General features: G+C 38.1%; 1 protein-coding gene across 4 annotated transcripts in view; it reads left to right on the top strand.

Moving 5' to 3' along the window:
* LOC125766338 (uncharacterized) overlaps positions 1-14,984 on the top strand; it is a 67,268-nt gene that overhangs the window by 31,673 nt on the left and 20,611 nt on the right. For all 4 annotated transcript variants that reach the window (XM_049432189.1, XM_049432192.1, XM_049432191.1 and 1 more), the window contains 2 exons: positions 9,774-11,019; positions 14,658-14,920. In XM_049432189.1, coding sequence (XP_049288146.1) covers positions 10,908-11,019; positions 14,658-14,920 — 375 coding nt within the window. In that variant the 5' untranslated portion in view covers positions 9,774-10,907. The remainder of the gene's footprint in view (positions 1-9,773; positions 11,020-14,657; positions 14,921-14,984) is intronic.

Genomic DNA, 14,984 nt, shown 5'->3' with positions numbered 1-14,984 from the left:
AATACTGGCGAAGAAGATGTGTCGTGTTATGAATCGAATGAGACAAGGCAAATAGTGTTTCAAAACTTTGTTAAATAGAACTGAAATTAATGTAAAATTTGCGTTGTTTCTGGTGCGATCTGCTTTGCAGATGAAATAATTTATTGATAGTAAACCGAAACATTCCAGAACGATTCACGATACAACTAATAGATTTAAAAAAATCCATACATTTAATAACCCAATGGGGTTATTAGAAAGACATCTACATGTATAGAAGTTCAAACAAACAATTATCAAAAATTACGAATGAACTTTCGTTTCGTTTAATTGAATATAAAAATAAAACTGGACAAAAAGAGAGATAATCATGTAAATGTGAAACATATTTAAATAATTTCAGATTAGTAAAAAGTATTATAATTGTTGAAAAAGATAGCTTTTAAATTAAAGATGTCCGATGTGAGAAAGAAGCAAATAATAATGAATTATAAATATAACTTCATATATCACAAATAAAGAACTATTTTATGTTTCCAAGCTTATCATGTATCACAGATGTTCATCAAAATTTTTATCATGAAATTGTATTAATATGGTGTAAATTTAAAATACACCGTAATGTTCAATACTTAGTTAACATTTATCACCTTTCTCGAATGATAATACCCTTTTGGAATGTGAAATAATGCTATGCTTTTTTATCACTCGAATGAAAATGAATGGCTTCCGGGATGACCACTGGGGAAATTTCATCCGTGCCCTTTTGCAAAACCAGTGTGCCGAAGCCGGGTGACACACACGGCTGTTCTATATTCGATAGTCATGAAATTGTAGCCACCGGGCAATTTGCATAACATCCACGATACGAGGTGTGAAACGAGGCTTTCAAGCCAAAGGTCAGTAAGGTTAGGGCAATATGTGTCGTACGTGATACGGTACCTATCAATGTTGTTTACCAAGGGTTCGGAACTGCCTTTTCTTTATTTAGAAATTTGTATTGAAAAAATTGTTTCGCCCTGACTGGAATCTTTATGTTGTGCGGTGGAAGTTAAATTTCGTATCATCGAAGGGAAAAATATGCTAGTAAATATATGGAACGGACACCAAACAGATAACCGTACTGGGTTCGAAGATCAAACAGAAAGGTCATTTGGATACGATATTCAAAGTAGGTTTCTACTCCGATGCGTTATGATTGAGCACTCAGGTGTATTATAAAACAGTTACAAGCTGTCAGGAAACAAAACTATGCCTAATTATTTCAAACCTACATAATATGATGATTTTCAACCTATCCGGAACGATCATTAGCGCCAGAGGATAGAAATGTTCGCAGCCATTTCGTGCCGGACAATTTTAATTAATAGTAATTGCATGAAACTTCATCACGGAAAGGGGAAATAATTAAAGTGAGCAATTTACCGCATTGCTTCGTATAACATCCGTTTAGTGGTGCAGTGTTTAATTTCTACCAGGCCTGGCAGATTAAACATGTATGCTATAGGGCGTTTTTTTATTTCTCGCCATTATGAACTTCGTTGACGAGTAATTTTACAGAAGGGTTTAAAAAAACGCACCCTCAAACGACCGGTAGAATCATTCATCCACAAAGCGATTAATTATTGGTCACATTTGTACAATCAGTACGGTACGTAGGACTGTAGAAGGGGGAGAAAGAGGTTAGCAGTACCAATGATATTGAATTTATTTTCCACATGAATTTATCCTTCATTTAATTTTGTGTGGCCGGTACTATTTTTTTTTAACAGTACGTACCCGTTACGATCATCCAACGATCGGAAGCAATTAATACACCCTACCGGTGAAGTACGATTGATTATTGACAGCAATGACGTTTGTGGCTGGTTGTGGTTTAGTAATTGGCTTTTGAGCTTTGCTGGTGCGGGTGGGGGATAGGGAAGAAACTTTGAGTGGGAGTATGTTGTGGTTTTTCTAGTAAAACAATTTGAATTAATTTAGACATTCAACGATGGTTAGCTAAGGTATGATTTTTGTTGGAATAATTCGTATTTTTTTCGAAAAAAAAATGGTTTCTGTTAAATAAATTTATTTTATTCTATTCTTAATTTTTTTTTCGCATAATCTTATTAGATTATTCAACTTTTTGGTTAATTAAGGAGCAACAGGCCGCTTAGTGGTATATTTGATAAACGGCGCCAGTTTCACACGACAGAACCGGGAATAAAATCTTATCCGGACAGGTCCTAAGTAGCAAGGACTGGTTATCCGGCTACAGGGTAAAAATAATTCTAGTAAACCAGGAAAGGCCTTTAAAGGTCGTTAAGCAAAAAAGATTGAACGTGACTATTATTTATCAAAAAAAAAAAAAAAAATTCTTCTTAAAGTCTTTTTTATCCGTGTTGAAATGTACGTGTGAAAATCCTACGTTTACCATTGCTGTCGTTTGTTTTAACAATAAAGCCGATTGCGTTACCCATTGTTGAACGTAATCGTTGAAAAGAAATAAAAAAATAAATAAATTCCTCCTTGTTGCTGCACATGTGCTATTTTGCACCATAGAATTGTCGCTCACTGCTAATGAAGCAGTTAAAAAAAGAACATAGAACTAACGGAACAGAACAAAAAAAATTGTATACGTTGGCCACCCTTGGGGCATTTACGTCAATAAAATTTGCCACATCAAGTGGCGCGATTCACAATAGCTCGAAGCTGTGGCCTGAAGCTGTGAATATGTTTTTATTTTTTCGGGTTGACCGTACGGTTTCCGGTGTTTCAAGCCAACATGCGCGAGGGCCAGAAGCTGACGGAATTATGAGCCCTCGATTGGGCGCTCAATCGAACGTGCGAACGTGAACGTGGCGACTCATTGTCCTTTCCCAACCGCCTCTCGTTTCCCGTGCGTTAGGATCTCGTTCATTATTCGATACGTGGCCTATCGATAACCTCGAACACGGTGCGGTTCGCAGTCCTTGGACCGTACAGGCTCATAAAAACCGATGCGTGCCCTTTAATGCATACACTATGGCTGAAAGGTGAAGGTAATTCCGCACGAGCAAAAGCATAAATCATACATTAGTTGCATGGAAACGGAAATTAATTTTATATTTGCCAATATTGAGCGTGTGAAAGGGAAGCCTATTGCATTCTCGCTCGTACCTAATTTTTCTTAGTGCTTTTCGTCGTTGATATACGAATAAGCGATAAAATGGCGCGTTTATGTATGTGACTCAGTTCGAGCACAGAACTTTTTATGTTTTTGGGACAAACATCATACACTGCCGTAGAACAGTAGCAAAATATCTATTTTATTGATACGTATGTTCACCGAGCAAATACGAAACACAGAGACAAGGAATAAACAAAATGCACGATCACGTTACTCACACTTCTCATCAATCGATGAGTACGAAATTGATTGAAAATTTTGAATTGAACCCAGCAATTTGACACGCAATTTCTATACTTTTTTCATTCAATGCGAAAAAAGATGCGTGTTGATCAAGGAAATAAAAAGTCCACGAAAAAAAGTGGTTACCAGCGCACAAACGAGACATGAGCACAGATTGTCGCAGCGATACTAAATTATTCGTGACAATAATGGTAATCATGCACAGCAAACATTCAAAGTTTGTGTCGAAACATGGAAAACCCACCATAGAGGATCTCATAAATTTGAACGTTCGATTGACATGCCGCTTTTGTTTTTGTTTATGAAGCTTAACGGGGTAAATAAATCGCTCGATTGATGTTAACGTTAAAAACAGTTTCAACAAAACAGGTAATAATTAAATTTAAGTAAAATTAATTTGAAAATAAGCTTGCCCTTCAGCAGTTCATTGGTAATTGAATACGAAAATATTAGTCACAAAAATATGACAGCGATATTTTATTTCTAATAATACTAAATAATTATAATAAATATTTTCTAATAAATAAATTCTATTTATTTTATAATGAAAATATTCACAAATCTTTATTCAAAAGTCACATTTTAAACTTTTAATGACCGTCATCTATTGATTAAAATGCCCAAATCTAAAACCGACCGGATTTCCGGAAAACCGGTTTTGATTTCGACGATGTTTTGCTAATCTGTTAAAAAAACCTCTAAAGAACAGTTGTAGAAACTGCATTTTTTTTGTTTTTTCACATATTCTTTAACTTGTATTCCAAGTTAGTATTTCCTCCTCTTAAAAATACTGCCAATCCAATAATTGAAATATTTATTTTTATTTTTATTTTTTCAAAAATTCCAATTAAGATCTTTTTACACGAACTTCTGAGCAGGTATTACCATAAGGATAAAAAAGGCTATTGTTGCATTGTTGAATAACGTTAAAAAGGAACACGAAACAGTGGTCCGTTCAAGCGACGCTAGATTCAATGGTACATAAGTGACTATTTCCTGCCGGAAAACTGCGTGAAAGGGTGTTTTATTTTCATCTGAATTTGTACGATTTTAACCGCACGTCATAGCAAGGCGGAAACAAACAATCGAATAATTTCATAAGTGAAACATTCATTGCTGTCGGAATGCGTCACGGAGCGTCAAACATTCCTGTTCCGTTTGCTACTGTATGCCTTTCAATACACCAACGCCGAAAAGCACCAATCTCGTGTCCAAGAAGCGAATCGAAACTTTTGAAGCTATGTCACAATTTGCCGTTTCAATCGGATCCCACATTGTTTACTTTTCCGGGCGAAAGCCATCCGGCCGTAGTGAAGTTTGTCACAAGCTGCGCTGAGTAAAGTTTTCGGCAACAGAAGCAAATGGAAGCGACGGAACAGTACGGTTTGAGGCAAAAAAGGGGATGGGAAAGGAACTAGTAGAAAAATAAATTTCCGAAAGGCTCGTTATCCCGAACCTGAACCGCTTGGTTCACAACGTCTCTATATCTTTCCGCCGTGCTGGGAGACTACAATCGACCGAGATGCTGACAAAAAGGCACACTATTGCAATGTCTATCGATTGAGAAGCTTCGATTCGAACGAACATAGGGACGAACATAAGGACCTATCCTAAAAAACGCACGCCAATGAAGCGCTAGATCCCACTAAAACCCCTTTCTGTTCGATTTCCGCGCCATATGGAAGCGGTACGAAACTTTTCGCCATTTGTCAGCGCTGCCTTGCCAGCTGAAGGAGTGCTGGTTTTAAATAGTTTGATTTGGGTGAAGTTCGCAAAAAATGGGTTGAGAAAAAAACGAAAAAAAAGCAGTACGACCGTTTTCAGGAGCTTTTCCCTACTGGTTAGCAGCATAGCCATGGTTTGCCACGCTAGGAAGATTCGTATCGTTAGATGGTTGATAAATTTTCTGTCATTTCACAATCCATTCGGTTCATACTTTCGGTGAAGGAAGTGTGCAGCTTTTGCACCGGAGCCTCTGCAATTAGGGAGAAATCAATCCATCACAATTTAAGTGCTTCGATTCGGGCTTACCGGTTGGTACCAACAAGAGAAAAAAAGGTCAAAGTTTGCTGAGTCCTTTCTCGTTTACCGGATTCGTACGCCGTCGAACTTTCATTTTGCGTCCGACTGGAATCAAGTGCTTGGAATTAATCAAAAACGCATTCAGCAAGAGTGTGAGGATAGTTTGCAAAGTATCATTAATACCTTGCCCTTTCAGAAAGGGGAAAGTTCGTACGGCATTAGTGACCCGGTTCGGCTTAGGTAGACGAAATGTTATAATGAATTTTAATTTATCAAACGGAAAGCTCAGGTCGCGGGAAGGTGGGGTGGGGAATGTTAGGTATCCGGAAAAACCGGAAGCAATTATTTTTAATTCAACTGTGAGTAATTTATTGCAGAAAGTATAAATGTCGAGTTTCTCTGTTTTTTGCCCTTGAATTGTATCAAATCTAACTGAGTTCAATATTCGATCGTTATCAGGTGTTTCGGTTGTCTAACTTATCGAACGAGGGATTAAAACATATGGTCTGTATGGTTGCAAATGTTTTACATTGAAAAACAAAGATAATATTAAATAGTACAAATAAAACATAGGAACCGCAATTGACGAAAAATCTCGGAGTTGTAAATAAGTTAGGTAAAAACTTATTCTCCGGTTCTCCACTCAAAACACTGTTCTCCACTGAAATCATCTATCCTGGGATTTTATAAAACCTATACAGGTCTTGTACTAACATACTCCTCTGAAACAAGGACTTTGTCCAAAATCAACGAAACCTCATTAGTCGTGTTCGAGAGAAAGATGCTCAGTAGGATTTTCGAGCTTTGGAGGAGCCGCTATAAGGTAACTCGTTACGCGATCCGACTCCAATCGTGGCAAAGTCATCAGATCGGTCCATCTTACAACCGCATGGGTTTATGACCTTTAAGTGTCCGACGCACTGTTTGTTAATATTCTAGCTCATAAATAGAGAGATAGACTCACTCGTTCTGCTTGTCCTTGTGAACATGTACACTTCGTCTAGGACACTACGATCGATTGTTCATTTTTATTCTGAGAGCACTCGTACCAATTACAGTTGGAGCCAATCCATGATTCGGATGTCGCATGTTGTTTGGTTTTAACTTGTCTTCGTCTATGTTCAAAGAACGGTTAAGCGAGCGTCATATTTCAAGTATGTTTAATTTATGTATTTCTAGTCATTAAGTAACATCACATTAAACGCAAATTTCCGTTGATGTTCTACAATCTGAATGAATAAATAATGACGACTATGTACTGTACGTTGGACTCACTATCGCACATCAAATTTGCCTTGCCAGGTTTTTGGATAGGTTGGTCATGTCACTAGAATGGCACACGACAACCAAGCTTGTAAAGTCTTGTTAAACCGTCTAGTGGACGTGATATAGCCAAGCTCAGATAGAATGATAACGTTGTTGTGATCGCTATAAAGGCCGGGATAATGAATTGAGAGTCGGCGGTACTCTACCCTGATCGGTTTGGAGGACTAACACAGCAGACCGCGAAGTAGTTCTAGTGTCAGATAAGTTAGTAAATAATAGTAAATTGAACATCAAAAATTGGTTTCAAATGAGAAAGATTCGCATTTAAAGGTTATTGTTCAAAATGAGAAAAAAGCTAATAAAAATTAGTATGAAGTACCCTACAGTCAATAAACAACGTCTTCTAACAACAGTTTAAATCTATTCCGACTATTTTCTGACCGTTTCGCCAAGGAAAGTGTATTGTTAAGATTTAAAATGATCTTTTCAGAAACGGTACGTACCTTACATTTTCAAGAAATGTTTAACATTTATCCATTGAAATGTAAATTCAATAGGTCTAAAGAATGCAAAAATGGTTATCTCGAAAAAGAAAAAAAACAAACGTCGAACATGACCGAATCTCTAGCAATCAACTTATTCCTTTGAACCTGGGTCCATTCTATTTAGAATCGAATAATTTGGGAGATTTGATTGGAGGCCACATTTTGAATCGTTCACGAACGAAAGCACTTCGTGAGAGAAATGACGCTTTCAAAGGCAAATCGACAAAAGAAAAAAAAACTCAAACGGGAAGAAAATAACATAATGTTGGCCCTTAAAAATATCTACTCTACACCTGCCGTCCCCGATACACCCTTGCCAGGGGTTTCGCTTTTGAGAAGGAAACATTTATTTTTTAGGATGCGTGGGAGCATTTGCAGTGTGTTCACGTACATGTGACTGTGTGTTTTTACCGTGGGAAAAGAGCCAACAAAATCTTTGCCAACAAAAGTCGGCCATGCCTTTTTACGCAAAAGACGCATCGCCATGGGACCCAGTTTTTATGTTTCCACTTTTGAACTGAGGGTGGATGGGAGGTACGCAAGACGAATGAATGAATAAGTAAAAGCCCACCTTGAAACTTGTACGGCTTTCCCGGTCGTTGCCATAGAAAGCGGGAATCAAGAAAAAAGACGAATGAAGAAAAAAAAAGCGTCAATAACGAAGAAACCACACACCGTAAGGTACAATCGCTTTTCTTTATTTTTACTTAGTTTTCCTTCGTCGTTTCCGTAGTTCACAGTGACCGTATGTAGCGCCTAATACAACCACCAAAAAAACACGGCCCGTTTGAAAGTGAATCAAATCGAACACAGCCACTGTGAGATAGCCACCCGTTCTCGTGGGGAAGCGAACGGAAAGGGCGAGAAAATTCAAAGGTTTTTCACTACCGCCCCCGAGAGAGGAACCAGGTCTACTCGATCGGTACACAATTTTGATTACGGTTTGCTTGTGCCAAAATTCACTGCCTCGAGCGACGACACCAGGTCGCATTGAACAAGTGCCAGCGTGGTTGGCACGATCTAATCGAAAAAAGGGACAAAAACCCAATGCCATTCAGGCCTTAGGGCGTTAAGGTCTTTTTGGAGAGAGGAAATCGTATAACATTTTCCGGTTGCGTAGGTCACGGTGCCAGTAGGGAAGTACCTCCTCATCCGCGAATGAGGGTGTGTGTACGTGCATGTGACAAACTGTTGTTCTCATGTGTATTTTTTTTCCTTCTCTCTTTATCTCTTGCTTTGCTACCATATCGTTACCTAATCTTTTTGCACCTTTTCCGTTTTAAGTTTTCCGTCCCCATCTCCACAAAAGCTTGCTAATGCCAAAATATCGTTTCCGCGCTTTTTTTTTTGCTTTTGTGTGCCGTCTTTTCAATACCGGTTTCCAATAGGAGTTGTGTTTTATTTGGCTTTCGGAGTGGTTTGCCTACTTTGTTGCTGTCATTCCTTTTTTTTGTTTGTTAGTCATGTGCGGATGTGTGTATGCTTTTAGCAAGCAAGTGGTTCGAAAGCGGAAGCGGTATTCTTTTGCGTGCCAACTTTCTTATCTTCAAAAAAAAGTTACCGCATTGTGAAACGTGAAAGAAAATAAAATGGGACAAAAACATTTAAAAAAAAAGTCCTTCCCCTTTCTTACCCAGGACATAACGGTATGAGTTAGGCTATCTTTTTCTTCTTCCAAGCAGTGATTCAAGTTTATACTGTAAATGAAAACGGTCAAGGTTAGCACAAATGGAAGGATAGTTTTCAATTATTTATTCGTATATTTATTCGTATTCATTTTACTTTTGGGCAAATGGTCAGTTTCATGATTTTTTTTTATTTTGTATTTAGACACATTGAAAAAATAGCTTTGAACTTTGAAACTAAGCCTTTTGGATGGGAAATGCGTAAAGGATAGTTTTTCTTAACTCAGCTTTTTGTGGATTAACGTATTTTGTTGTCTTTGAAGATTTATGTATTCCGTTGCTTTTTTGCTATTGTTACTATTATACTTTTCTTATTTTTCTAATTATTTAAAGCACTATCACTAACATCCTTTTGTATATCTAATTTATTTTATTGATTGCATTTTTAACATGAATTTCACTACGAAATAATGCGATTTCTTATAAACATCAATTGTCAACATTTCATTAATTTTAAAGTAACGCAAAATGAGAATGAAATTTATAATTTTACTGAGTACGATACTTCGCCATGTTTTAAAATTACTTTCTCAATTAAGTTACTATTTTTGTTTGTTAAGCTAATTTAACTGTTAAAAGCTTTCTATAAAATCCTACGGAATTTCCACTTAATAACATGTTTCCACTATTTTTCATGAACAGCACCAGGCGTCTCCATCGCTTTGAGTTCTTTTAAAAACAAACCGACGTAACATGAAATCAGAAAGATGCAATTCAAATATGAAGCTTTTCACCATCATAAACGACACCGTTACCGTGATTTCTATTTTTTTTACACCTATTCAACCAAACGTGTCAACTTCACCTGATACTGCACAAATGATTTCTAACCTTTGCCAGGACAACAATCTCATTTCCTTCTTGTCGGTCTTTTCATTGCAGCAAACGCTTCAACACCATCCATCCGTAGAAATGGGCCAAGAACCTGGTCATCATCATCATCTCATAGCAACCGTTTAAAGTGCGCGCGAGAAAACAAATCACGCTGCTAGGGAGAGATGGAATAAAACGGAACGATAAAAAAAACTCCTCGCGCAAGGTGCAACATAGGAATCCATCTACAGTTGACAGGATCATTAGTGACGTTTAGCGCAACGAACGGTACACGACGGCAACGAACCCACGAAAGTTGCAAAAAAAGCCATGATGATCACTATGAAAAGAAGGCTGCATCAAAAGTTGGTCGTGTTGTCGGTGCTGAGGATTGGACCGGCCGGTGGCACCAGTGCGTGTGTGACAAGTGCCGCACTGTGGATGTGTTCCGGCAGCTCGAAAAAGTGTTAAAAGTTAATTGAAATCGGACTGTAGCAACAAAACAAGAAAGAAAAAAAAATAAACCTCCAACAACACCGGGAGCTTAGTGTTGTGCGGTGCAGCTCAGTCACCATACAATTACACATGAAATCGTACCAACTTTGCACTAAGCAAAGCAGAAATGAGTGAACCGCGTGTTGTTGCTTGGTGTTGAAGGAAACGATTTGCATAGCTGACGGCGATAGTGCCGGAGTGTGGAAGGTGTTTTTGAATGTAAATTTTCCCACGAGTATAAAATCTTTACCGAGCACTAGCTGCCAACGGACATCCTTTCGTGCATGCACAAAAGCTTGCACTGCATACAATTTGCACTCCTTTCCTACATACCGACGTACATAGGTAAAGATGAATGGTTTCCATAAAAGCAAATGAATGCACGTGACGTGTGAATGTGGCACGTATGCAACTGTTGCAACAAGTTGGCCTAGTAATAGTGTCCGTCTCATGGGATGTGTAATTAAGCAAAATCGTTTTACAAATATGGAACAAATAATAAAAAAACGTGTGTCAAGCATACGTAAGTGAAATTAGAAGCATCGATGAGAAGAAAAAAATGTATAAGTGAATTAGCGTAACACGCGAAAACCGAAAAAGAGACATAAAAAACGATTGTTCTTCGAGCTTTATTACTTCAGAATCGCTACTGTCTGTTACTCCACTATCCAGGCAAACCGTATAACCAAGAAACGTAACGCACGTGCCATGGCTTGGATTTACAACGGTTCCGATCTAAGCTATCTCTGTTGCTGCAATCAAAGGCATCTTCTAGCTGTGATATTCATCTTTACCATCGTCATGGGCGCACCACATACGGGTAAGTAAAGGAAATTCTTCTGAACTTCAGAATTCGATACCTTTTTTTCCTCTTGTGATGTTTAAAAACGTGTTTTTGTGCCATTTTCCTGTACTTCCCTGTCCATTAAAATGTGTTTCGATGAATCTGTTCAACAGTTTGAAACACAACGTACAGAACGATGCATTCTTGGCATGCACAAGGTAAAAGCTTACGCTTCACATCATTATCCTGTGGGAAGTGCTGTTCAAAAGCGTACCAGAAAGAATTTGTCAAGGCATGCCTCGAAGGAGAACCATTAATATGCCAAAGTATGTCAGCCAAAGTTATTCCCGTAGGAGTTTTTAACATCCCTAGAAAGTTGAAAATGTTGTGCAAAAGTTGTATTTACAGAATGTGATTTTTTTAACTGCGTTACATTAAATGTTCGCTCATAAATTCCATTGCTATTTGATACCGGTACTCAAACTTCATAAGCTCAATCGGTGCTATTCCATTAGTAATATTTTAATTGCGTGTCAATGGTGTGGAGCATAAGAGCTATTTTATTTAAAAAGTGTTGCTTTACAATTTTTTCTGCCATAACTGAATATACGATTTCAACGTTTCAAAATTGTGAAAAAAACTCGGAAAAAGGTATAAATAAAATAAAGCTAACGGATAAGTTATCATGTTGCATCAGTTGCCATAGAGGCGCAACAACTGATACAACAGACAACAGATAAATGTAAAAAATATTTATACTTACTCGTATGACAATTTTATTTGAGCATATGAAAATTAACTGTTGTATTTTGATTGGTTAAAAAGAATATTCAGTCACGAAAACTCAACAACAAATCTATAATAAAAATCGAAAATCACGGAGCGTTATCAGACAAGGCGAAGCATATTCGTCAACGATTTGATTTGATATGTATAACAATATGAATTCTTCTGGACACCAGTTTTTATTCACTAATGGCTTTTGTACTCAATACAAAGAAAGAATCCCTTCAATAAAACTGCTTAAATCCAGCTTTTACCTTTATTTATGTCAGCAGTTCTCGTTGCCAATCAATCGCAATCAAAATCAAGTAAGATTATTCCTTGTTGTAATATCATGTCTTGTATGGCAAGATAAATATACGTACATTTCACGAATTAATGGCAAAACACAAAAATGTTATTGCTGGTGGATAGAAAAGAAGGAAAGAAAACCCTGTCAAAAGTAGTTTGTTAAGATATTTGCCGATTCCAAAACTAATAGAACTTCATCTCGAATAAATAATGCGTTAAAAACGTAGGGAGAAGGAGAGAGAGATGTTCGTCGTTTGAAAGTAAATTTTCCTATTTAAAAATATGAAACATTGTTTTTAAATTGTTTTGTAATTAAAACCCGTTATAAACAATAAGTTCATTTAAAAACACAGAGAAATCTTTTAGATTCGAATGATAAAAAATTGTAGAAAACAATCAAATTAATCGATACTTCATAAATTTCTGCTAATTGCGGTTTAGTATTATGTCTGCCCATTATGAGGTCCCGCCATTCCGAAGTGTAATAATAAGTAATGGAATTTTAATGTTAGTAGGAAATATAAATTTGAGTATCTCTGTTGTAATCAAATAATTATAATGAATTAAATTAAGTAAGAATGTTACCATTTCTGGATGGGTATAAATATTTATTAAAAAATTGCCTTGTAACCTCTTAACATAAATCAACACGGATATCCTTTTGTCCAATAGTTTTTTTTTGCTACTTAACTGAGGGCAAACATTTAAATGAGTTTTACAAATGATATCCATTAAAATTCATCGCAACCACAATTATCAGCTTTGCGGAATGAGCGTTTACACGCAAATTCAATTTAATTAAAATAATGGATCGGTTTCGGCTGGCTCCACTCGATCCAATGCAATAACGTTATGAATGAATGTTTGCCAAAAAATAATACTCCCCCTAAAGGGAAACCACCCTGGAACTGGAGGGTATTATTATTATTTTCATTCAAAATTTCAATAGCAACCGATAAAGCCGAATACCATGCCCGTCGCTTAAGTGGTTTGTATGATCCATTAGCTCGACGGAGGATATCTAGTGCGTACAATTGCACAATCGTTTTTTGTATCCCCTTTTGCTCATCAAAACTCAAATAGAAGAAGAAAAAAACGACTTAAGGTCTCAAAAGCCAGGGCTGCCTCTCTGGACAGCTGAAAGTTGACAATTTGGGACAGAGTTGAAAAAAATTCCACGCTCTATATTTCGTGGAAAATACATTTTTCCTCTTTGTTGCTCTAAACCACCACAGTCAGCATAACGCAAGCCACAAAAAACCCCTACACAAAACAACAACATCCATCAGAGGGAAAACCTTTTTTTTCTCACCCCTAGGTTGCATTCCGCCCAAATGTTTTTTTCTTCTTCTTCTTTGCTTCATGGAAATCTCAGTTCCACACTTGTCAAGTTTTGGAGTTTGATAAAGCTTCCACTTTTTTTTCTTCTGGTGTTGATGTAGTGTTGTTCTCTCTCCACATCTCGTTCTTTTGTCGTTTGCTAAACATTATGGCGAAATTCGTCAAAAGCCACCAACCAAACGTTTCTTCCGTGCTCTCCGGTGCCACCGAAAATAAAAATACAAGATTCGTCCATTTGTTGGTTCGTTTACTGTCGCGGTACATTAGTGTGTTGCTATTACTGGATGCGTGGGGAAGGCAAAATTGACCGCTCCCCCAAAAGTGTTGCCAATCGTAAGAAGTGGTAAGCTGCAAAAGCATTTTTTTCCAACCCCCCAAATTGGTTCGCGTGCGCTGGAACTGCTGACGATTGCTGACAGAAAAAGAGCAATACTTCTTTAAGTCCTGATGGCGTATCGTTTTGCGTTGAAAGGAATTGGTGGAAGGAATTGGTGTGAAATATCATAAAGTCGAACCACATTGTGGGGCGATGTGGTAGGTTATAGCAGTTTTTTTTTGTTGTTGCTTCTTTCAACTCCCATCCCTACACGGTTGGAAGGCTTAGTGATAACAATACGATCCACCAACCGCACCCCGGTTCCCAAGCTTTCCCCGGTTCCGGATGCGCGTAAGTAAACATCAACAAAGACGATCAAGCAAACGCCCCGCAGGTCATCGTGGGCGGGGATAACAACAACAATAACAACCGAAAAGCATCAAACAGGAAGACAGCAACAAAAAAACACACAGCGTACCAAGGGCAGGACGATAAATACACGAAATAAATTAATACCAACCTCCGAATGCAATCAATCATCGAAACGGAGCACACAACACAAGGATGAAAGTGGGTTCACTCCCGTGTTTGGCTCATTCGACCCCGCACTGCCAGTTGTGTGGGATCCGTGTGTTCGCTCTCGTCGGAAGGCTGAAAAGGCCATTCGGCGGACGGTTTATTTTTCCGGCTCGCAGTATGGTATTCTTCCCGATGGATACGGAAATGTAGTACATTAATTTTATGCTTGCTTCACCCATCACATACCGATCACCGACCGGTTTTTTGGTTGCGGTTCTTCACCTCTTCGCTTCTCTGCATGTTATTTTCGGTTCTTTATTCCGGTTTCACCATCAAACCAACGAAAAGTTCCGTATCAAATGCTCTCTCCCATACTGGTGCTCTCCATTCATTTTTATTTTGTATCAATTTTCCACCTTTACAGATTTCACCTCTTCGCAGCGGCAAACGTTGGTGCAAGATACCGAAAGTAGTAGCAGCAGCAGCAGCAACCATCGTCATCATCAACCACACCATCACCACCATCATCACCACCACCATCAACATCCAGGCTCATCGGTAGCTCCATCGGTGTCGCCATTTCCGGCCGCGATGTATTTTGCCACACAAAACAACACAAAAGTCACCGCACAACGAGGCGGTACGGCCCTGTTACCGTGCACCGTCATCAGCCAATCTTCCGCCCTGGTGAGTTGAGTTTGTTGGGAACCCCATCTGGTGTGTTTCCTTAGAGATATGAACTACCGGGAAG

Source organism: Anopheles funestus, chromosome 2RL, assembly GCF_943734845.2.
Source record: "Anopheles funestus chromosome 2RL, idAnoFuneDA-416_04, whole genome shotgun sequence".
NCBI classification, from domain to species: domain Eukaryota; kingdom Metazoa; phylum Arthropoda; class Insecta; order Diptera; family Culicidae; genus Anopheles; species Anopheles funestus.
The sequence above is the reverse complement of the archived record's forward strand: the minus strand, read 5'-3'. Positions and strand labels throughout refer to the sequence as shown.